Source organism: Pagrus major, chromosome 21, assembly GCF_040436345.1.
Source record: "Pagrus major chromosome 21, Pma_NU_1.0".
Lineage (NCBI taxonomy): Eukaryota > Metazoa > Chordata > Actinopteri > Spariformes > Sparidae > Pagrus > Pagrus major.
Genome location: NC_133235.1, coordinates 15230209 through 15255266, shown reverse-complemented (window position 1 = coordinate 15255266; position 25058 = coordinate 15230209). Strand labels below are relative to the sequence as shown.

Genomic DNA, 25058 nt, shown 5'->3' with positions numbered 1-25058 from the left:
TCATCACCAGATGACCTTTTTTTCACTTCTTCTCCCATCCCTATTATCTTTAATTTAGGAAATAACTATTTAACAGAAGCTATTAGACTACTTTTTTATATCAGTCACATTACTATTGGGTACATCTGCTAACATTGTTGTCACAGATTTACTATTTTTTAAAGACAACCTAATAAATGTTTACTAATATTGCCAATAATATTGCTCATAGTGATAACACACAATTACGTTTTTGTAAAAGTATAAGGGGCATACACGTATAAACGTAATGTAATGTTTACAGTAGGATGGGGAGGGTTTATGGGTTTTTCTTTTTAACCGGAAAAGGGGCGGAGACAGCTGTAACGTTAGCAACCACGCTGAGGGACAGGAGCGGTTACCGTTAATGTGAAGGATTGCCCTTTGAAATATGTAAATACAGACTGAACCCGTGTCTTACACATCAAATACAACTGGATCTACCTGAGAGCCGTCGTTTCTCTTCATCGTGCAGGTAAGGATCGAGGCTGGCGTTATTCTTTGGATGCTAGCTAGCTGCTGCTGACTCCGGTGGATAGTCACTGTGGGATCGTCGGTGATCATGTAATACAGGGACGTTAGCTGGCTAACATTAGCTAGCTAGCATGCTACCAGCGAGATGGTTATCAATAGCGAACCATCTCTGCTCTAACATTATTTAATGTGGCTTAATCTATCCACCGCTTGCTTGTTACGCCATTACATGTTTTATAGCGAGCTCGCAAAGCTGAAGATCAATCTGATGACTAATTATTGGCGACAGGCTAATGCTAACAGCGAAAGGTTGCTAGTCAGCCCATGACGCTGTCAACGCCTCGCCTGGGTTTGACAGCTCACTTTGAGCAGTGGACAAGGCCAAAGCCTCGCACATCTGTAACTTACGCTGTCTTTATCTTCAGAAGTCTTAACTGGCTCAACTTAAGCTGAAAACCTGGCTGAAACAAATTGGCAGTTAGCTAGTGTGTTAAAAATGTCGCACTCTGTACCTAGCTAACATTAGCTGCCAGGTAATGTTACGTTTTCAACATGATGGCTGATTTTACTCTTCTGTGGAGGCTCTAATTGTTAAACTGTGCTATTAAGCCACTTAGGGTTGCTATTTGTGTAGTCTTGCAGCGTTAATGCACCATTGTTTATCGTCCAAGTTGACTAAGCTATAGGATAAAACAGAATCTGGCAACATCGGGTTCATGTGCACCGCCTGGTTCAAGTCAACGCCCCACCCTGACTGTACCTCCTCTTTGTGCAGAATTAAACCTCCTGGATAATAATTATGGTGGCTGTGGAGACAGTTTTAGGGTGAGGATGCTTTGTGATGGTGACAGAATGAGGAGAGAGATTTCTTCTTCACCAGCTATGCGTAATCGCCTGGAGGCTTGGCAGTGAAACCACCGGCTGAATCGATGTTCCTGGTGCTTACTATGAGTTGTAATAGTGACTGTGCACTATTGGAAGCACAGTGAATGTATTTATTTGATTTTATGAACTGAGTTTCTCAAAGTTCGGGGCATTATAGGAGCCTGTGTGAAAAAGAAAGAAGCTCTAGTGGATGTAAACCAGTTTGATTATCAAACAGACTCGTAGATAGCATTGATTACGTGAGGAAACAGGTATATGGACTTCATGAGGATCAGCTTCTTCCTGTGTTCATGCTGATCTCCCACTTGACGTGTTCATAGGACACATGTTGTGTATGCCAGCAAGCAGCAGCATATGTGAACCCCTGAATCAACACGAATAATCACTTTATCAACCGCGAATGTGCTAAATATAAGGTGACGTGATGTCTTCTGTGCTTTTCCGCATACATTGTCATACATGTTTGTTGGCCAAAGCTGTGCATCTCAGGTCTGAAGAAGCAAGAGGTTTTCACCATGCTGGTGTGGTTTAAATCCGCTGAATCACGTACAGCACAGGAGAGCGCTGCTGACATCACACCACTGACACTTGGAAACTCCTCGAAAACCCAAATGTCAATGTGCGATGGCCTCACTTTAGCCTTGCCACAGGCAAAGTGGTCACACATTCATGGATGTGGATACTTGTGGATGCAGACATTTCAAGATCACAACTTTTAGGCACGAAGAGGCCTTTTCAACCGGAGTAAGTCGTTATGATCAAACTGGCACACATTTAGACAGCATAGATAAAGACTGAAATACCAACATCTGTATTACCTCCTGGAATGCATTTGCTGCTTGATAAATGGGTCATCAATACATGTATAGCTGATCAAAGCTTGGCCAGCTCTGGAAGTGAGAGTCGGTTGCAGAGCGAGACCTTCTGGAGGAACAAACCCCCAGAGTCACATCAGATTCTGCGCTGACTCAGAGCCATTGACCGACAGAAAGACATTTTAGAGATTATTTTGAAACTTTTGGGATTGAAAAGTGATTCATCTTCTCTCTGGTTTGTCAACCGGACTATACACGTAATCCGTGGAGGTGACCGTCATTGTCATGTGTTTATGTGCTGTAATTTTAATGGAGGGGAAATGTATGTTTCTACATGAACGACACTACAGAGAGGAGAGGGGAAAAGAAGAGAGATAACAGGAGGCGCGTGTGGGTGCTGAGTTTAGTGATCGACCTGAATTCAAACACACAGATACACACCATCAGTGCCTGCCATTGCTCGCTAGCTTATGGCTAATGTACTGTAAAGTAATCTGGATGGGGTGAATAAATGCTTCACTGGTGGTGAACACCATTCAACAGCCACCATCGCTGGTGAAAGTCTATCTGAAGCGACTCAGGCACAAATCATCAAGGACGAGGTCACCAAATGTTTTAGTTTTATTCACGTTATGTTAAGTTGCATTCAAGGACTTTATAGCAACGGGCTACAAAGTGAAACACACCATTACCTTGACTAAACTTTCTGTAAATTTCTCTAGGTTTGAGCATTGTTGTAAACATTTGGGATAATGTACACCACTAAACAAAATATACAACAAAGGTCTAGTCGTTTTTTACACATTTTAATGCAAAATTCCTACATATTATATCTTTAAGATACGTGCTTTCTGCTCACATTCAGATAGTAGTTTAGCTACAAGCGAATCCACTGCTCCTCTAAAGGCTACTTGAGGCAGTTCATGAGCTTCTGTCCGTTTGAGGAGGAGGCTGGGACTGCGGCATCCTCAAGCCTGATAATAGAAATCCCCTGTGGTTTCCTGTCGTCCCTCTGTACAGGGCTTGTATGTCTTGTCCAGCTTCCTCTTTTCATACACACTGGAAAGTAGAACAGCAGAAGTCTATCTTAATGGTATAAAGGAATTTATAACAGGTTGGTTGGTTTGTCAGCAGGATTACACGAAACTACTGAACAGATTTCCAGAAAACTTGGATGGAGGATGGGTCTCAGCACAGAATAGATCCCATTAACTTTTGGTGTAGATCAGGATGTTTTTTTGTCAATTTCTCAGGGAATAATGCACTGATCTGGATGGAAAAAATCAGGTGAATTTCACGTGCTGGGATCTATAAGTGAGTACAATTTGATGCCGATCCAAATAAAAGTCAGGACCTAGCAGATTTAAATATATTTTATCTGATATTGGACTAGGCTTGATTGAATTAAAGGGGGCTGTTGGAGGTATGCACTACTTATAAAAGTATAATTGGCTTCTTGACTTCACATTCCCACCATTCATATGTATTGACTGAGTGTTGATTGCTGACCTGGTATTGGTAACCATAATTTTAAGTCCACTGAATAACTATAATGTAACTTTGTTGATGTTGCACCTGCACACATGGCAGACGGTGATCAGACACTTGGATAAGGTGTTTGGATTCAGTAATGCAGTTTCTGCCTAGGCCTTCTCAAAGCTGGGATAAGGCCTTATCCAGGCTTCTGAACCCAGGATATGATGTTTACATGCACAACTTAAGCACAGTCCACCAAAACATGTACATAATCAGGATACTTGCCATGTAAACACAATCAGTGTTACTTCCTCATTTCTCCTTCACCTCTGCGTCCTTCATGTTGCCTCTGCAGCTACAGGTCCCCCACTGCCGCAGAGGCATCATCCATTCATGCACAATGACCCATGTTTGCCAGCCTTTCTCAGACTGGGCCATCCCTTTAGATCCTGCTCTCATAGGAAAGGGAATAAAATCAGCAGACTTCACATGAGGACAGACAGGTTTATAGATTCACTGGTTGAGCTTTGGTGATTAGCAGAATTGAATCATTGGGGCAGTGTTTGTTTGCGGAAGATTTGTTGTAACTTGTTCATCGGCTCTGTTTCTTTCTGCATCATCAGCACTCAAATCAGTTATGGTGGCGGCATTCAGACGGTGCTTGTTCCACATGAGTTGTTGCCGTGGTGTGATGTGCTTCTTGGGTGTGCCGGTGGCTGATAATAAGGGGAATTTGCCAGTCATGCAGGCATGGAAAAACTTTAGGTTGTGTGATGGTGACTCAGGTTACATCAGCCTGACTGTTTTACTTCCTCTGTGAATATATCTCCTATTTTTTTTTTTTTTATCACACTTGTGGTCGAGAAACATTCTTTTAAAACAAGAAGCATTGTTTTAGGAACTCAAGGAGTCACACAGTCAAGTTGTGAACTCATTTTGTGTTTCTTCCTCCATCCCTCTCATTCTCTCTCTGTCCCTCTCAGACCTGTAGGTGAGTGATGCCGCCGGCGTCCAGCTGTGACTGCCCCCACCTGGACTGTGTGGGGGAGATCACTAAGGAGGAACTCATTCAGAAATCGCATGTAAGTGACCCTCCATCACGACCCTGTCAACTGCCCTACTCATAACAAGCCACTCTTAAAGGAAACATTCACCCAAAAAAGAAAATTCAGTCATTATCTATGGACCCCCATGCTAATGGAAAGTTGGATGAAGTTTTAGAGTCCATCAAACTTTTCTGGAGCTTCACAGCGAAACAGTTTTGCGGCATTCTCCTAAAATACTGAAGTAGATGGGGATCTGTTTTAAAATGTAAATAAACAACAACAAAAAAAACCCAAAACATTATACTTTTTTGTTTAGTTTCTGTCTGCAGCTGTAGCAAACACTGTCACTACTGCTAGCTACAGGTGCTAGGAAGTTCATTGGCTCGTAATCTACAAGTGTTAATCTCAGCAAAAATGTAAATAGATAAATCATTTAATATTAGGTCAATCCTTCCATCAATTTTATACCACTTATTAGGCTGCATTAATTAATTTGAATAATTTGTATTTATATTAAATCACATTCTATGAGGTATTAAAAGAGTTTTAAAAGTCCTAAAATTGGTCAACTTGGCAAAAACTTTCAATAACATGTTTTCTATATTCTCGCTGTTGTCCTGCTGATTCATTTTACAACATGTGACTTTAACCTGAGCGTCTGTTTGTTTTTGTAGGGCCAGTGCCAAGACTGTAAAGTTGGAGGACCAAATTTGTGGGCGTGTTTAGAGGTAAGACGGTGCTCACAGCCAAAAACAAAAACAAAACAAACAATGTCTCTGATATTTTATGTGACAACTGTGATCCCTATTTTGTTTTTTAACACCCTGGTGTCAACATCTTCTGTTTGTTTTTCTCTCTAGAATGGCTGCGCGTATGTAGGCTGTGGAGAATCCCACACTGACCACAGCACTGTGCACTCACAGGTGAGAGATCTCAGACCTGACTGAAGCCTTTCAGCTGGGAATATTAATTAATACATAAGAAAGAGAGAAAAAGGGATGAAATCTGGAAAGTTTGACTGTGAGGTTGGATTTAAAAAAAGAGGTAACAGAAATAGGAGCTGGTAGAGAAGCAGAGGAGGCACAGATGAAAGGACAGGACTGGAATACCACTTTGGAGTCCCAGGAGGCATGACTTGGAATAAAACTGCGTCCAGCCCTGCTTTATTTTTAACATTTTTCTCTAAGAGCCAGCACGTGCATCTTGTAGCTTTTTGAAGTGCAAGAATTGTTAAAAGACATCAAGCCAGCTCTGTCTTCCTACACCTCCACGTACAGTGCAATTTCAGCAGCGGATCATCCATTATTAATTGCCATTCCTCTGGGAAGTGGGGGAGAATCAGTAATACTGTCAGTTCCATGGTTACAGTATCTGCCCCTCCTGCCTGCTCTAAAGCTTTACTCAGCCTCTGCTGTTCGCAGTGTTGACTAAGGCTTTTCTTCCAGCACGCCAGGGCCAAGTGGGGTTAGAAGACTAGGAGGAAGAATATGAGAGCAAACATGTAATTTGCTTGGCCTATTAGTATCCGCATAGCTGATCTAACCATTGTCCAGAAAGGGCCTGTTCAAGAGCAAACCTCTTTAGAAGTAGAGCCCTCCACACAGATGAAAGACAGAGAGTGGGCTGGAAGGGAGATGTAATATTAGCTGACTGATTTGAAATGATATCATCATGGATTTTATATCTATCCGCTTATCCAGGACATCTGTCTGTGCAGCACACCAGCCGCCTTTTGTGTTTGTTGAGCAGAAGCCATCTTTAAATCTTTTAAGAAAGAAGGCCATGCTTAATTAGTGCTTTGGAGGCCCCGAGGGGGGGAAACGTTTTAATCTTTTGACTCTGCAGTGAGAAACTCTGCTTCTGGATCAGCTCACATGCACTGTCGTAGGTTACTACACTAAGAGTAAATATGAGTGACTGTTTTGAAGTTAGAAGTTGCAGCTAGATCAGCTAATTTCAGAAGCTCGACTTCTCCATTTGCTTTTGAAAACCAAATGAGACATGTAATTAGTATTTACATACAGATCATATTTCAAACATCATTATGCAGCAGAGCGGACTTCTGAAGCAGCTTCAGCCAATGGTAAACTTTGGAAATCCTTCTTCATATTGCAGATAGAGGAATGTTACCACATCCTTAAAGCTGCTTTTAGGCGACCAGTTCTTGTCTTTAAATAGCAGATTTGCTGATCAGTTCTTGAGCAGTTTTGTGTGTCCGTCCAAATCCACTGACAGACTCACCCTGACAGTAATAGTGGCCGTTCGCATTTCTCAAATCAGAAGCACGATCTAAGCAAGTTTGCGAATGCAATTGACAACACCTGGCCCAACTGGCACAAATGTGCACCCCCAGTGAACATACTCAACGTGGGCTCTTAGGCACAGGTGGAGGTAACAAATCTTTCTGAAATAAGGTCTCATGATCTCTGTGTTCACGTACATGTGTGGACCATATTAATGCCCTTGTTCCTTTCCCTTATTGATTTTGGTCAGTAATGTCTTGAATGCTGATGGCTGGAGAGGAGACTTGATATGGTTTTGGAGGCAAAACCAGACCCAACATGCCTTTCATCAGAAGGTGACACGCTGAAGCAGGCGTTGAGTGAAAGTTGGTGCTGCAACAACATAAAAGTTTTGCACTGCGGTGCATTATTTTGGACAAGTATTTGTGAGCACAGTATAAGTTGCTGACACGCTCGGACAGGTTTTATATCGTCTTCATCTCCCAAGTTTTATTCTCCGTGTGAGTGTGTGCAGAAGGAGCACTAAAGATTTGTTTTGCTTGAATACAATGTTTTTTTTTAAGGTATGATGTTGAACCCTATGAACTGTAGACCAGAAGTAAATTAACATAATAAATTATCCATACGAGAGCTACTAAACATTATGTGGGCTGGTTTAAAAACACCCTCTAAGCTCTATAAATCCAGCTTGTTATTAATGCCCTACCTGGTATACTTTTCTTCATAAATTATTTAAGCTGGGGAATTTCATGGCCGCGCTCAGTCTGGTGTGTCCCCTCTGCCAGCTCTGCTCTGCCCCGCTGTGTGAAGGCTAATGCAGCCCTGATGAATAATGCAAAGTCTGCTGGTCGGCTGCCGCTCACGTTCAGTCTCCTGTCGACCTGCCAGGCTGCTGGTGTTTGTCAGAGCAGCAGTGGGTCAGCAGAACTCGGCCATGTTTCAACAGCAGCAAAAATCTGCTCTGCTGCAACACTCACCTCTACCTAAAGCTGAGACGTTCAGCTCAGAGCCACTGTCCACCATGTTGTATATAAAATGTTAAACACAGTAGTGGTTTTTTTTGTATGTTTTGTCTTAATATTTAGGAGGATAAGGAGGTTGATTTTGTTTACTTGCAAGACATCTCATAGAGTAAGTGAGTACTAGTGATCAATGACCACTTGAGAATATACTTTAAAGTAAAATGAAAACATTAATTTTCAAGCACAAATGCAAAAACTAATGTAGTTCCAGCTTCTCCATTGTGTGTATTTGGAGCTTTTTTTTGTCTTATGTGACAATAAACTGAATATCTTTGGGGTTTGGACATTTGGTGTGACAAAAGTAGGGCTGCAACTACCGATTTAACGAGATTATTTTCATGATTAATGGATTAATTTAGTCTATAAAATGACACAAAAAGGTGTAAAAATGCTCTCTACTTCATATGCTCATTAATTTCCCAGAGCCCAAAGTGAAGACTTTAGATTGCTTCATTTGTCCAACCAACAGTCTAAAAACCTTCAGACTCTTCATTCACAGTCATAAATAACAAAAGGTGCAAATTCTTACATAGAAGTAACTTTAACTGGCAAATGTTTGACATTTTTGCTTAAAATGACTGAAATGATGAATCGATTATCAAAATAGATGGTGATTAATTTTCTTTGAACTAACTAATTGAGCGATCGATAATAAAAAAGCCACTTGAAAATGTATGCACCTGGTGTATGTAATTGTAGATTAACATTTTTTACCTTAAAAGGGAACTGCAATAGTTGGAAAAACAAATGTACGGAAAATGCTGATAGACTGATCACCATGTGATTCATTAGCCCTGAAACGGGACCCTGTTACTTTCCAGCTGCATCCCGGACACCTGTATGCAACTTAACAGATTCTTTATTGCACAAGTAGCCAGTGTTTATACTGTATATGACAAGCAACTTGGCAACTTAAAGCACATGTCAGGAAAATAACATTTGTTTATATTTGTATTCTTTTTTAGTTCTGAATGACACTGACAGTCAAACTATATAATAATAGAAAGTCCCATGGCATTCGTTCTCTGTATTTATTTGTTTAAGCCATATAACATCCATACAGGGTGAACAACATACAGGTTAAATAATACTCACAATATCTATATCTATTTTTTTAACCCACTTGTATAACGTCAGTACTCAGGTTGGGTCAATTCGCAAATTCAGGTATTGTAATTTATTAGGAAGGAGAAAAAAAAAGGGTTTGGAACATCTCTATATTGTATAACATAGGTTTTCATTTTATCATCAATATACACCAGACCATATACTGTAGATTGGTAGTAGTGGGACAGAAAGCGGTAGCATGTGACATTATCTTGGCTGTAATCTTACATGATGCTTGATAGAAATTGTCTTGTTCTGTTGCACTGTAAGTTGTGCCAGGCTCTTCCATAAAAGTTCAGTGTGTGCACCATAGATTAGACCAATTGGACAGGCCTTGCTGCCAGCAGGCACACTTACATTTGTTATATAAGAGCGGAAGCAACCTGCTGATTGTCTAAAGAAATGTTGGTAGATTGTGTTGAAGATAAAGAATCATCTCATTGATAAAAAGTGAGATAAGATGTGCTTCATCCGTCTTGTTTCATTTTGCTTAGACAGTCTGACGTGTCTATTCACAAAATGACTTTTTTCTTTAATAACTTTGTGTGTAGGAGACGAGACACAACCTCACAGTGAACCTGACCACGCTTCGAGTGTGGTGCTACGCCTGCGGCAAGGAGGTTTTCCTGGAGCGTAAACTAGGTCCTCACTCTCCTCACGCCAACACCAAACCCCTCCCCTCTCCACAGAATGCTTGTCAGGTAAGAACCAGGTCCACTCAAACCCATGTCATCACTGTCTTTACATCTTACAGCTATGGTTTAGTCATAAACCAGGTGGGATGTAGAGTATGAATTAAATGCAGTATGTATCTTTTCTTTTTGTAAGCCAGTGTTGTTTGAATAGACGGGTTTACTGCATAATCACTTGGTTACATAACTATGTGCTCTCGTGTGCGATAACAATTCCCCCCAGTCAATCCTGAGTAACAGTCGAACTGTCGAATTGTATACTGTTATTCATTTACTAGATAAGAGTTTGATAATGGGGTCTGTGTGTTCTGTGCTGTTGCTCCAGGATAACAGCAGGGCCCCTGGGAGCCCGACCTCTCTGAGAGTGCCCCCTAATGGAGGCTGTGAAGACCTGGACATGGAGACAGAGGAGGAGGATGACCTGCGTGCGAGAGGTCAGAGAACCACAAAATGAAAGACACAAATAATTATTATCTATCACTAGAGACACAGTTTATTTGTAAGGAATTTCTGTCTTTATAGATGATAGATGATGATAGTTGTTCCCACAAATATCAGCTACAAAGTTAACAAACACTACAAATGAAGGCTGCCTTAATGTACCTGTACCTAAATGCAGCCATGCAGAATTGTCTAATCTACAGTTACAGTGCCGCTGCAGTAGACACACACGTTTCATGCCCAGATTATCATTAACTCATCATTTATAATTTGAAGTCAGTGAGGTGCGTAAAATTTAATTAACTTTTATCAGCTTCTAATAAAAGTATGAAAAAAAGAACATTGCATGGATGATTTGAGGTGACACCTCAAGCACAGGAGCTCAGTGAGTTGGTTTAGTTCAAAGCACAGTTTACGATATCAATTAATAAGAGCAGTAAATGGCAAGATGAGTGTTTTTAAAGAGCCTGACGCACCGAGCAGACTTTCAAGTACAAAGGCTGGCGAACAATGACTGATGTGTTGCCTCACTCTGTTAAAAGTTGTATTTGAACAAACTACAACGACTGTAGCCAAAACATTCAAAACATAATTCGAAAGACGAACAAAACAAACTGGTCAACGCTTTACTGTGATTCTGAAACAGGTTTGTCAGATGTTTCCGCTGATGAGAACAGAACAGACCTATCGCAAACACTACAGACAACAGAAAGTCACACACTGCCTCTAAGCAGGACTACAGGCTATATAGCTCTGCGGGTTGACCAAGCACTAACACTTCAGTGCTGAGTACCTCAGTCCCTCTGGAGCCACCGATGCAAATAACATTTTCACTCAGTGCTGTGAGACACGCACAGGCTCCACCAAATGACATATGTTATGTTAAACCTCATGTGGTGCAGCTCAGGCTTTGGCACCGTCACCGCCTTGGTTATTTTTGTCGCAAATACAGATCATATGAGGTGGGTGGAGGTGGAGACGAGCTTTGTAAGACTAATAATGTTCTCGGCAAAGTAAGCTGGTCACATGAAATCAGAGGTTTTTATACTGTGAAGCACGCCTCCACAAGGAGGTGAAGGAGAGCTTGCAGGTGGTGTGCAGAGGGAGAGACATAAAGCAGAAATACTGCATGAGGTGAAAGGGAAAGGTTCATGCTGGTAACATAAAAACAACAGGAAGTTAATTATTATAGTGTGGCTGATTGCAGCTGCTCATCAACACGTTTGACATTGAGGAAGTTAAGCTTCTTAAACTCACCTGCCACAAATTGCAGAGTCAAAGCTCAACATACCGATGTGATACACATATTTTTAGATTCGGTGTGAGTTACATTGTCCAAGGATATCACTGACAATGTAATGAATCGGAAATCAAATCATTCCAAAAAAGCTCTAACTCCAGAGCTTGCCTGCGAATTATCACATTTTAGCATTTCCTTCCATATGAAAGTAATCCAGTGATAGCTGCCTGTACATCTATGGGTACCTTGCAAGCAGGAACTGCTGATAGCTAATTCAGCATACTTTTAATGGTGTCGTTTCCTAGAATAAGGGCTACATGATATGGTCATAAAGTCATTATTTCGCCATACACAACAAACATGCTTTCTTACATCTTGAGAACCAAATTTGTAGGCCAGTGCATCTCTGCAGCACTACAGCACTTTAACATTTAAAGGTGCAATATGTAAGAATATCAACTGAAAATGTTTAAAAATGAACAGAAATGATTCACAGAATGTGAAGAAATAACAGTGTTGGAGTTATGATGTCTGTGTTATGTTGAGGAGATACCTACTCAAGTCAGAATGCTAACCAGCTAGTCACGGTCCAAAGCTCCCGTGCTAGCGGTGAAACACTCCCCTGGTGCCCCAAGTTCACGTACTAGCTGTAAGGCTTACTGTGCTAACTAGAAAACAGCAGCTACAGTAGCAGTAATTAGCGGTTATTGTGGTGATATGCTGTCGACCATTTTATTTTGTGTAGGCTAAAAACAGCAGGGCTCTAGTTATCCTCTCTGTTTACATCCCCTCAAGCATTATGGCAACTGTAGTTCCAAAATGTACAGCATGATTATACACTGCATGAAAGAATACTAGTTGGAGTGACAGAATATATTAATATTAACGGTTCAGTCTGAGGCAATTTGGGACATTTTACCCTGTCCGAAGGGAACTTTAAAAACCCTTGTATAAGACGAATTAGCTGTCACTGCCTTGGTCAGAAAAATAATATTTGAGACAATTGGCCACAGTAGCTGATTTAAGAGACAGCAGGTAACCACTTTTCCTGCTCCTGCTGTAAAATATGAATCTCGAAAATGGAATTGGTCTCCTTAACAAGGTAGAGGCTGTGTGGCTGCCATCAAAATTTACAATCATTTGATGAGTGGCTTGTTTTAATTTCCCCGGTGTGTTCTGTCTCCCTCAGGCCTGACAGGGCTGAAGAACATAGGCAACACCTGCTACATGAACGCTGCGCTCCAGGCACTGTCCAACTGGTGAGACCTCTGTTAACTTACCTTCTGTCCCCGCATCTACCTGTCTACCCCGCATCACCTCTCTCTGCTGTTCCTTCCTGTAACTTTCCACTGACTACCCACACTTTCAACACGCTCCTTTTTCATGAGCCATTTGCTGTTTTATTCACCGCCTGCCTGGTTCTTGTTGTCTGTGAAGAAAAGGACCGAAGCTATGCTCATTTGGGAGAGTGACGGCTGAGTGAAAATTGCTGCAGTGCACCATTTGAGACGGCAGAAATGGCCTTTTGTAGTTCCCTGTAGGGTCTTCTGTTACAAATGAACACCAACTCTTTCTTACATCTCCTCCTCTGTTGCTTTTCTCTTCCTACTATGTCTTTTTATGCGTCTCCCTTTGCTGTTTCTCTCCCAGTCTGCCGCATTTTGTTTTATTGTTTATTGAATTGCCAATCCTTCTGGCTCATTCTTTAAGATTGGATTTTTGGTGTGGTCACTTAAATTATGGCTCAACTGCAGAGCCCTGGGCTGGGTTATTACTTACTTTGTACCTCTTGCTTTTTATTTATTCTTGGTGGAGCAGCACAGCTTCCTCCTTTTTAATACTATCTACCCAGGGGCCGGTGCGTTTTTTAAATTAAACTGATGATGCTTCGTCTGGATACAAGTCAAAATGGGAAAAGATGTGGGTCAAAATTTGCAATCTAAATCACATTCCAAAAATAGGAGGAAGTGAGTCACGCAGCTGCGGAAGGAGGGACCTTTTCTGAAACTTTCCCTTTGATGTCTGTTTGTGTGAGCGCCGCTTCTTTCACTTACTGTCGGGTCATTATTCAGTTCCAAGGACTTTTCTCCTGCCAAGGGAAGGGAACACTCCATGCCTTATTCATTCTGCAGTTTGTCTCTTTCTTGCAAATTCCTGTCCGCTCCGTATCCATCAAATAAAATCCCCTCAGCTGTTTTTCTTTTCAGCTATTTCCGATGTCCCTCAACTTTCAGCTGCATGTGGATTTTTTCAGTAGCCCTGGGAATTTGCTATATTACTCTGCGAGTGAAACATGGTTTTATGAAACGAAATGAATCAGAAATACAGGCAGAAGACGGCATTTTGTAGAAATGCTGAACTTAAACCTCTGGATTTCCTCTCCTGTTTGTCATTTTCTGCCTTTGTGTGACCTTCATGACTGTAAAAGCAAAAACACACTAAAGCTAAGATGATTTACAGAGCTTAAAAAGTCATCTGCAAACATAAGGGATTATAATGACATTACACTATCTTGTACTACTCTGAAATACATCTGCTTCTCTTGGCCCTTTTGAGGATTATATGCAGGTTTTTGAGAATTAGCTACTGCATTACAAGCTTTTTGGTAATAATTATCAATCTCTTCAGGGACAGATATTCAGTAAAAGCTGGTTTGGTGCTCGCATATGATCTATTTATCCCCCTTTCCACTCCAGCCCGCCCTTGACACAGTTCTTTCTCGAATGTGGCGGCATGGTGAGGACGGACAAGAAGCCTGCGCTCTGCAAAAGCTACCAGAAACTAGTGTCAGACCTGTGGCACAAGAACAGGTAGGTGTTGTTGTTTAGGTCACACGAACCTATAAGTTTGCCCCCAAGCCACTTTCATTAATTCCCCATGTTTGGTGTATGACGCCAGAGCGATGGTACAGTAACTTAGTTACAGTAACTCCTTAGCCACAGTTTTTGTATCAGCTAGTCTTGATTATAAACTCTGCATCCCACAAGACTTTTAATTGTGATATTTGTGTATTACAAAACTCGTTAAGCAGGCTGTGTTTTGTCACTTTACAGAGTCTCCTACGTGGTCCCAACCAACTTGTTCCAGGGGATCAAAGCCATAAACCCCATGTTTAGAGGGTATTCTCAGCAGGTGGGTCAGTGCAGATGGTGAAATAAATGTGCAATAAAAGTGCATGTGAGCACGGTCGTTTTATAATTAAAACATGGAGACACTCAGTTGGAGACATGCTAGACAGCATGGTTGCAATTTCGTTTCATTTATGCGTTGGAGGATAATTAGCTGTTGTGTTTTAAATGAGTGGGCTTTTTGCTTTTACCTCTGTGGTTTGCAAATGAGTGAATATGAATATAAAAGGTTGAACTGATTACACAGTTGGTGGAATGTTGTCGTGTTTGTAGTGCTGGGTAGGTTCTCAAAATGTGTCAAAGACTTGTGGGTAATGCCTTATTTTTTCAGCAACGAGAAGGCCACTCAGTAGAGAGCATACCTCCGCCAAGGCCGAACAGCCACCTGAATACACCTGATTTTATTCATCAAGATCTATGCATTATTGCCGGAGAAATTGTCCCTTTTTTGCGGATTCACACCAAAAGTTAATGGGGTCTCTTCTGGGCGGAAACCCATTCTCCATTTTTTAGTTTAGTTAGTTAGTTTTTGTGTAATCCTGCTGACAAACCAACCAACAAATACATGGACACAGGTGAAAACGTAATAGGACCAACACATCATACAAACATGTCACGAGAGCTGCAATGATTAGTTGATTAGTTGACTGAAAGAAAATAAATTGCCAACTAGTTTTGATAATTGATTAACTGTTTTAGTAATTTTTCAAGCAAAAATGTCAACATTTTGCCGTCTCCAGTGTGTTAAATGTAAGGATTTCCTGCTTTTCTTTGTCATTTATGTCTTTGGGTTTTGGACTGTTTGTTGTTAGGGTCAATTTTTTTGATGATTAATCATGAAAATAATCAGCAGATTAATCAATAATGAGAATGATCATTAGGTCCAGCCCTATCATTTTCCTTTCACTAAACTTTTCCCTAATGATTCTGTGCTGAGCTGTAATTATTACGGGCCCGCGCTCGGCCATAAAGTTGTCCCAGATCTTATACAGTCTCTCCTTTTTCTCTTCCACTCCATATCCCTCCGTGCTCACTCCTTTATAGAAATTACATTAGCTCCAACTCAAATCACTCGGCCAGATAAACTGAATCCTCTACTTTGCAATTACAAGCTTCTGACTTTCATTCACACACAAATGCACACATTAATCGTTTGATTTGATTCCAGGTGGTGCTTAAAAGAAAAAAAGATTTACGTGTCATAGATATAAAGAAAGACTTGCTGGAGCACGTCTTGTCTTTTTCCAGTGTCTGTAAATAAGGGATTTATAAGCCTGAGTGGTGAAATGATAAAAAGGCCTGTTTCCTCTTAGCTTGCCAGAGTTTGTTCAGAGGAGTTAGCTGAGGAATATTCATTTGTCACGCCACGCTGGGCTGCGCAGCCTTAGAATTAGCATTGCTGTGAATGATGTTAACATTCCAGGTCCTGGGAGAGGAGCGTTCATTTGGCTGGAGAGGGAGATTGGATGCTTGGGCTCATTAAGTTTGATTACACATTCATGAGCATTTGGATTTGGATTTTGTGATGCAGAATTGGGATAAACAAGGAGGTGAAGTGGTTGTTGTTTGTAAATTGGAAAAAAATTAGCTTTGGGAAAGCTTGGCTGTGCTTGTCAAGCTCGATTATATTTAGGAAGAATTAGTGCTGCGCTACATTTCAATGTTCTTTTCAGGGAGAGGAAATTAAGTATTTTTTCACAGACTTCAGGACCCAAAATAGCTGTTAAGAACTCTAACATTTTCCCAGCTAGAACTAATTTGCTACCTCAACTAACATTTCTTGTGATTTTCCCCTCTCTGCCTCCAGGACTCCCAGGAGTTTCTCCGCTGCTTGATGGATCAACTTCACGAGGAGCTGAAGGAGCCGCTGCCCGAGCCCTACGACCAGTCCAGCGGCATCACCGTGGACGACTGCCCCGAGGAGGACAACCACAGTCAGTCAGACGACTTCCAGTCATGCGAGTCGTGCGGTAGCAGCGACCGGGCCGATAACGAGGTGCAGAGCGGGAACGTGCAAATAGACGACACCAATGAGGCTGAGATGCTGATTCCTGAGCAAGATGAGATCCAGGCCAACAGGGAGTGGCAGAAGGAGAAGAATATGATCAATGACTTTTACCGCTCTGGAGTTAATGGTGTTATGGGTGGAAGCACTGGAGTGGACATGGACAAAGATGTTGACACCACCACTGAGGCCACACCAATTATCAGCAGCCAGGGAGCCATCAAGGTTCAAGGCAGAACAACAGGTAATTATGGACATTATGAAGCAGAATGTCAAGTTTTATTTTTCTGCTTTCTTATTCAGCATCAAATTTGTGCTTTTGAAACTCTAATATTTGGCCTGCTCTAAACAAGATTCCTTCCCAGACATCCAAATGTCCACCAACACCAGAACACAGAGTCCAGTCCCGATGGAGGGACACATTCCCAAAATGTCCAGCAGCCCGCCCAAGGCTGCCTCAGGCTGGCCCAGCCTAAACCCTGCACATAAGAAAGGTACTTCTACATAATCAGAGGCAGTCATACCAAGATTCAAAGCTATCTTGTGCCAATCTTTGCTGACATACTGTAAAGCACTATCCTCACATTGCTCCCTCTCTGTTTCTGCGGTCTCTCAGCAGTGACCACATTCTCCCCACCAAAGAACAAGCGGCAGAAGAAATACCGCAGTGTCATCTCAGATGTGTTCGATGGGACCATTGTCAGCTCGGTTCAGTGCCTCACCTGTGATCGGGTTAGTGTGGATGTTACAATGAATTTTTTGGTCTTTAATGAGATAATGGGATTGCTGAGAGGGTAAGATGGACAGTAACGGGTGCACTAGAGGTGTCAAAAGTTATTTCAAGGTGCTAAAAATGTAATTTTGTGGAAAAATCTACTTTGGTGCTTAGCTCCGATGTTCTTATGCACTGTCAGTGCAGACGTCCACTGTCATATCATTGTGATATTTGAACTGTAATGAGAGTAATATTCTGCCATGTAAGGGATAGGCAATATATCAATTTTATACCAATATCATGAGACTGTATTTTGTCTTAGATTTTAGATATCGTTATATCCTGATACGGCATAAGTGTTGTCTTTTCCTGGTTTTCAAGGCTGCATTACAGTAAATTGATGTAATATTCTGAACTTACCAGACTGTTCTACTTGTTCTAATACTCGTCTTGACCCACTTGGTCATAATTTCAACATTACTGATGATGATTTATTAAAAATCTTGTTGCGTTGATATTTGTGAAAATAACCAATAGTCATCCTAACAATATTGTTGCAGTATCAATATATTTGGTTAAAAAATGTGTGATATTTGGTTTTGTTGTCCAGTCTCTGTTATAAACTGACTAATCCATGTAAAAAAAAATCAGGATTGATTTGTGACCAAAGATGAAGCTTCACTGTCTGTGTGTTCTGTTGCTGTCAGGTGTCCGTGACCCTGGAGAACTTCCAGGATATCTCGTTGCCCATCCCGGGGAAGGAAGACCTGGCCAAGCTCCACTCCTCCACCCACCAGACCTCCCTGGTTAAAGCCGGCTCCTGTGGGGAAGCTTATGCACCGCAGGGCTGGATTGCATTTGTCATGGAATACATAAAGAGGTGTGTTAATAATATGGGCACTGTTGTTGTTTACATGCACATCAAGCATTTGTGGCTTTGTACTCTGCCCTTTTTATTAATCTTAAACCATCTGTTTGTTTTTATTCCTAGTTGGTTCTGGGGTCCAGTGGTTACGCTACAAGACTGTCTTGCAGCTTTCTTCGCTAGAGATGAACTAAAGGGTGAGCAAGTGGGTGGAAATCTGCTCTGCCAGCACAAACATTAAGATTGATGTCTCAATAACTGTGTGTTTGTTGTTTTCTAGGAGACAACATGTACAGCTGTGAAAAATGCAAGAAGTGAGTTACTAATTCTGACTGAGACGACACACAACAACACAGAAAAAAATGTCTGAAACTGTACTGATTGCCCTTCTTCTTCGTGTTTTTCCCTCTTAGATTACGAAATGGAGTCAAATTTTGTAAAATGCAAAGTTTGCCAGAGGTATACCGACAACTCTTGTAGTTTACATCATGAAGAAACTAAAATCTTTTCCACTAATGTCTTCAAAAATCAGATTTCTAAAATAGAACCTCTGTGTGCAATCTTCTGCTCCAGATCCTGTGTATCCACTTGAAGCGCTTCAGACACGAACTGATGTTCTCCACCAAGATAAGCACCCACGTCTCCTTCCCGCTCGAGGGCCTGGACCTGCAGCCCTTCCTGGCCAAGGACAGCTCCGCCCAGACCTCCAACTATGACCTGCTGTCAGTCATCTGTCACCACGGCACTGCCAGCAGTGAGTGGGCAAATCTGCCTTCACTTGGCACGCACGAATGTCCTGCATTCATTAGCCCATAGAAACATTTCACATGTACTTGTTAGGTTTATGACTGCTGCCGCTCTAACGCGTTCCCCCTGTCTGATCCCAGGTGGCCACTACATAGCGTACTGCAGGAATGATGTGAACAATCTGTGGTATGAATTTGATGACCAAAGTGTGACCGAGGTGTCCGAGTCCTGCGTCCAGAATGCTGAGGCTTATGTGCTCTTCTACAAGTAAGCACATACACAAGACCGGACATTTTAAGATTCACCGTGCCGCTTTGATTTTCATAATCTTACTTTTGATTATTCCGTTGCAGTAGTGATTAATCTTTGGTCTGTTCCTGTCACAGAAAGAGTAACGAGGACGCGCTGAAAGAACGTAGGAGGGTGTCCGGTTTATTCAGCATGATGGAGCCCAGCCTCCTGCAGTTCTACATCTCCCGCCAGTGGCTGAACAAGTTCAAGACCTTCGCCGAACCGGGCCCCATCTCCAACGACGACTTCCTGTGTTCGCATGGAGGTGCGTGTGACTGTGTTGTCGTCATACTGAAATCACTCGGAGGTCACCCTTTCTTCCTTTCCCTGCGCAAAAGCGTTGTGCTCTGCCATCTCTTAACACAGCTTCTGCTTTCATCCTTGCTGTGGATTTTCGTCTTTGACAAAGCAGAGTATTCCCTCCGCAACATAGCAGACTTCAAAGGGGGTTTTATGTCTCTTTGTGCAGATGATCCTTCTTTCTCGTTTTAGCAGAGAAGAGGGACGGGTTCTAAAAGGGTTTGTGCCAATCATGTTCCTTTCTTTTCTGCTCTCTCTTCAGGGAGCGGTGGAAAATATGAAATTGAAAATTAAGGAGGAAAGAATGAACATTTGTGCTAAAGCTGTTGGTATACATTGGCAGTGGGGAATGTGTACCATTGTGTAAATAAGCACGTGAAGGTTGTTTCCCCCTCCTTTGCGGCTGCCGGCACATAATAACTGGATAGTTAGATATTATAAGCAGACATAATATCAGTGCCGTGAAACCATGATTGTTTTATTTTAATACAAAAGTGTTGCAGTTTATTTTAACTTTCCTTTTTAAGCTTGTAGAATAAAACATCATTTGAATATGAAGAATTAAAGACACTGAAGGATTAAAACAGATAATTATTGTAGATTAATTTTTCTTTTAAGCTTTGCCTTTCATTATACACTTCATTATCTTATCCCGCCACAGTTTTTCTGCTGTAGTAAATTGTTGCTGGCTTTCTGCACCCACACAATTTGGTGCTGTGCAGTTTCTGCTGGTTTAGAGTGTGAGCCTTTTGTCTTTCTTATGATGTCAGTGTTTGTTTCATATTTTGCAAAATTAATGTTCTAGCTTGTAGAGCGAGTGCACCATGTCTAAGGCACCCTGTCCTTTAATGCAGCGGCTGTTTCCTGTCATTCCTCAGCTGTCTCTATTCTATCTATAAAAAATTCAGTTGAGATTGCTGTACTTGTTGGGTTGGGGACAGGTTACCATCACTCATCTCTTTTTCACTCGGAAATTCCAGGTCAAGATGACAATTTGAACTGCTAACCAACAAATCAATTTAAATAAACAGCAGGCTCTGCTAGGTTCATCCGAAAACTGAAGGTAATCCTGTATAAATGATTAACAAAATATGATAAAAAAAGTAGGATTAGAGTAGTTTAGCTTCAAGGATGAGGAAAGAGGAAAGGCTAGAGAAGAATATAGGATAATAAAGGATACATTAGTCCTCTGATGTAATGTTTTTGACATATGAACCCTTAAAATGAGCGATTCCCAGTCAGATTATGGCTTCTGTGTGAATTTGAGTTCAAGTTCTTTCATTAGAGGGATTTTTAAAGGCTTGAAAAGGTGAAAGGGCAAAAGATTAGAGAAAAATAAAGTGTTTTGTGGTGCACAAATTTGTGTTATCCTTTAATTATCATGTGTTGATGAAATTCAGATTTATCTCGGGACCCCTCAGTGGTGTCCTGACCCCCAGGTTGGATACCACTGCTCTAATTATAGAGACTGAAGGCAGGAAAAAAGGGGAAAATATTAGATATTAAACAGCCTGAGAGATTTGGTCAGATGCTGATATAGATATTGGGGAGTTAAACACACATTTTCTGCAGTTTCCTCTGAAATGCGGTTATGAAACACTTGCGACAAACGTACGTACATAATTGAGGCAGGAAACCTTTAAAGGGGCACTGTGTACTTTTGGAGAATAAATTCAAACTCAGAATTCTAATACTTACAATATCATTGAGGTAATAACTCAGAAATATATATATTTTTTCCATAACTAAATAAACAAGCTGTTCTCAGAGGAAAATAAGGTCCCCAGAACACTGTTTGAAGCTAGAAAGGTGGCAGGGTCCGCCACATATAAACAAAGTGAAACAGTATGAAATTGTGTTGTCCTTTAAAGTCAGTTTGTTTATTTAGTTTGTTTAGGTATTAAAAAAAATTGGTCAATCAAAATCTTTCTCTTCTGATTTTCTTCCCCAAAACTACATAGTGCACCTTTAATGTCCAAAATGACTGATCGAACTTCACTGGGAATTTAATAATTATAAATTACCCCAAGGGTCTTTTCTGCATTATGTTTTGTAAAATAAAATAAGAAGTCTGTGCTGTACTGCCCGATATATCGGGTGGGCTCAAATATTAAGGTTTGAGCACTGACTTTAATGTGTTTGTGCATATTTTAACATACCAGCAGTCACAATGTCACACTGTTAATGTCTGACGGATGTTTCAATGTGTCCCATCAGGTGTACCCCCCAACAAAGCAACGTTCATCGACGACCTGGTGGTAATGCTGCCACAGAACGTGTGGGATCACCTCTACAGCAGGTACATACAGTGCACACGCCGACTGTGTGCGACGGGCTGGAGGCTGTAAACATTGTCACGTCTCCCATTACTCAGTGTGCTCACAGTTGCACTACAGCTCCCTTTGTGGCGTTGATTTCATCTGTGTGAGTTAATGTGGACCGCTCCCTGCAGGTACGGAGGGGGACCAGCTGTCAACCACCTGTACGTTTGCCACACGTGCCAGATTGAGATAGAAAAACTGGAGAAGCGGCGCAAGTCGGAGCTGGACATGTTTGTCAGGGTAAGGCTTCGAACCATATGGAAGACGCGAGCTGTAGCCACAGTAAGAAAAAAAAGATGGTGTGAGTGATAATGGATAGTGTGTGAGTGTGTCTCTGTGCAGCCCAGTTCACATGGGTGTGTATAGGCCTATTCTCCTGTCTGTTGAACCAGTTGATAGGCTGCATGTGTTGGTGCTCTTCACCCCAGCAGGAGATGAGAGGTGTGAGCCTGATGAAAGCCTTATCATTAATGCATTGGGACAGATGCAGCTGTTATTGCCGGCTCAGTCTGCCCACTCGCACAATGGCTTCTCAGAAGATGTGTCTGTGTCTGTGTCTGTGTCTGTGTCTGTGTGTGTGTGTGTGTGTGTGTGTGTGTGTGTGTGTGTGTGTAAGAAAGAGCTTCAGTAAGATAACAAGAGGAGCAGGGATTGTGTCATTTCCAAGAAAGATGAAATTGGTGCAGTGTTCTGTTCAGACTGTCTTCTAATTGGAATAACTACCAGAGAGAATTGATTAGGTTTTCCATCTCCTCTCCTCTCAATCCTTTCATCCTCACTTAAATTTTTTTTTTTTTGCCTCCCCCCCTCCCTGTGTTTCTCCTCCCTCTTGTCTCTACCGCTCACTCCTCCCCCATTTCCTCTCTCCCCCCTCTCCCTCCCTCTGCTCCGTAGCTGAACAAGGCGTTCCAGGAGGAGGAGTCTCCAGTGGTCATATACTGCATCAGCATGCAGTGGTTTCGTGAGTGGGAGGGCTTTGTCAAAGGAAAAGACAATGGTAATTGGACAGAAGTCTCGCCTTTCCTCTGAGTCCTGTTTAAATGTCTGATTAAAAGGCTAAACGTTTCCTCCCGTCTGATATCTGCCGGTGACGTATCGGGGAAAAGCTGCTTCGGTCATGTTTGACGTTCTCTCACAACAAACGACATACGTCGAATCCATACATTTACATGGATCGGAGAAGATGGCAAATAAATATTTTTATGTGGGACATCCAACTTCTGTCGTCACCAGAAGCCGCTCATGTTCAAAAGAAACTGTGAAGTCCCATTTCGTCTTTTGATTTATCTTCAAAGAGTTTGCTTCAGTCCCCCGAGTCAAGTTTCCCTTCTGCTACAGCAAAATGAAGTGTCAAAATACATTTCAGTTGCTTGCACTCGCTCTCGTTTTTTTTTTCTTGCTTTGTATTGTCATATCTATTTATAACGGCTTACATCTGGCACTGCAACGAACGTCTTTTTTTCCTCCGACTTCTGCTCCTCCAATATTTGTTTTCTCTCTGAAGCGAGTGGGGAGCAGAAATTGCTTTTCACGGTGTGACAGAAACATTTGACTTTTTGACATCAGTGCTGTTTGAAACATTTAGGGCTGAGAAATAAGCCTGCGTGTTACTTTTGAATGTAATTATGATGACTAATTGTCTTTCTCTTTCCTCTGTAAGATCCGCCGGGACCCATTGATAATTCCAAGATTACAGTAAACAAGAACGGCCATTTAACACTCAAACAAGGTATTATTATTGTTATTATTGTTATTATTGTAGTGTTGTGTTATTTCTCTACTGTTACGCTGTAGAAAGATGTTTTAAATCTTTGTTAAAAGCATAAAAAAGAAGAAATGTAAACCGAATAAATAATAATAATTTTTTTATGCCTTGAGGAGCGTCTGTGGACGATTAACTGTGTTCGCACCCTGCAGGCGCCGACTCGGGGCAGATCTCTGAAGAGACGTGGAACTTCCTCCACTCCATCTACGGCGGCGGTCCACTCGTGACGGTTCGGCCGAACGTCAGCCACCAGGAAGCAGAATCGTCACAGTCGGAGGAGAAGATCGAGGTGGAGACGCGCTCCGTTTAACCAAGCACTCTGCAGAAAACGGCGGAAAACATTTAATAAACGAAAAGCCTTTTTATTTTGCACTTGACTTTTATTTCAAAAGCATTCAAGCAAAGGACCTCATCTTTACCGCGACGCGTCGGCCTCCGACAGCCGACGGAGGGAACTAACATGTCTGGAAAAGGGTTTGTCATGTTGTACAAATCTGTATAAAGAGCTCTTAAATTTCTATTAGCACTGTAGTATCCATGTGTCAGGTTGTTTTCAGAACCAAGCATTTAAATTATGTGCAGCTAAAAAAAATTCCACTGAATGCCATACTTCTTTTTTTTTTGTTTTCTTGACCAAACGAGCACATACCGGTCTGTATGTCCACGTGTCATGTGTTGCTGATATTGATGAATCACAATACATCTTGCTGTAGATATATCACACATTTTCCTGTTGTAAGAGAATAATGTTCAATGAATGGAGAGGAGAGCAAAATGTGACACTTAAAAGTGATGAAAAATCATTAAGGTTATGAAGGGACTAATTACTGACTAGTCTCAGGAATGAATTTTGTGTTTTGCACTGTCCTGTAGACGTACAAATAGGCATGCTCATCACGCACATGTCTGCTTTGTATTTGAATGTACCAGTACTGATAGTATGTTGGTCGAGATTCAGCACTTGGGTATTTATCACAGAAGGGAGTGATTTAATATGATGTTAATAGATTTTTTTGTAGAAAACATGTGGCAGGCAGAGTCTGTTAAGAATGCATGCTTTAACACTCGACCCCAGTTTCAACATCACATGTAACTGCATGTAAATGCAACGCTGCTCATAGAAATGTGCACGTTAATCACAATCTGGATCTATCTTCACTAAATTGTACAGCTACAGACGGCATATTGCAGTATGTAATCAGCATCATCATCATCAGCATCATCAGCAGCAGCAGTCTACTTAATTAAAGGCATTATTTTGTGTATGGGCATGGTGTTGCTTCGTGTGTTGGCTGATAGGGGGCAAGCAGAATGCTGTACTGTAAGTTTTTGCATATGGATGTCACTTGAGTAAGATCCATCCTGACTTTTGCTGGCTGACACTATTAAAAACTTGATGAAAACATGTTGAACCTTGTGGGCATCTTGATTGTGTCACCCTGTCATGATTTCTGCCGGATGA

General features: G+C 41.5%; 1 protein-coding gene across 2 annotated transcripts; it reads left to right on the top strand.

Annotated features, from left to right (window-relative positions):
* Positions 1-326: 326 nt before the first annotated feature.
* On the top strand, positions 327-25001 carry usp33 (ubiquitin specific peptidase 33). Of its 2 annotated transcripts, none has more exons than XM_073491284.1 (24): positions 327-493; positions 4652-4750; positions 5389-5442; positions 5575-5637; positions 9638-9787; positions 10104-10212; positions 12649-12718; positions 14156-14269; positions 14513-14591; positions 16395-16836; positions 16946-17086; positions 17209-17324; positions 18015-18187; positions 18299-18369; positions 18453-18486; positions 18586-18631; positions 18746-18926; positions 19060-19186; positions 19306-19475; positions 21728-21809; positions 21963-22071; positions 22726-22828; positions 23492-23560; positions 23749-25001. In XM_073491284.1, exons 2-24 carry the CDS (start codon positions 4667-4669, stop codon positions 23904-23906), a joined length of 2745 nt encoding a protein of 914 aa, XP_073347385.1. In that variant the 5' UTR covers positions 327-493; positions 4652-4666; the 3' UTR covers positions 23907-25001. The 2 variants fall into 2 exon arrangements, with proteins under 2 accessions (XP_073347385.1, XP_073347386.1); XM_073491285.1 differs by having other exon boundaries at positions 350-493; positions 16958-17086.
* The last annotated feature ends 57 nt before the right edge of the window (positions 25002-25058 follow it).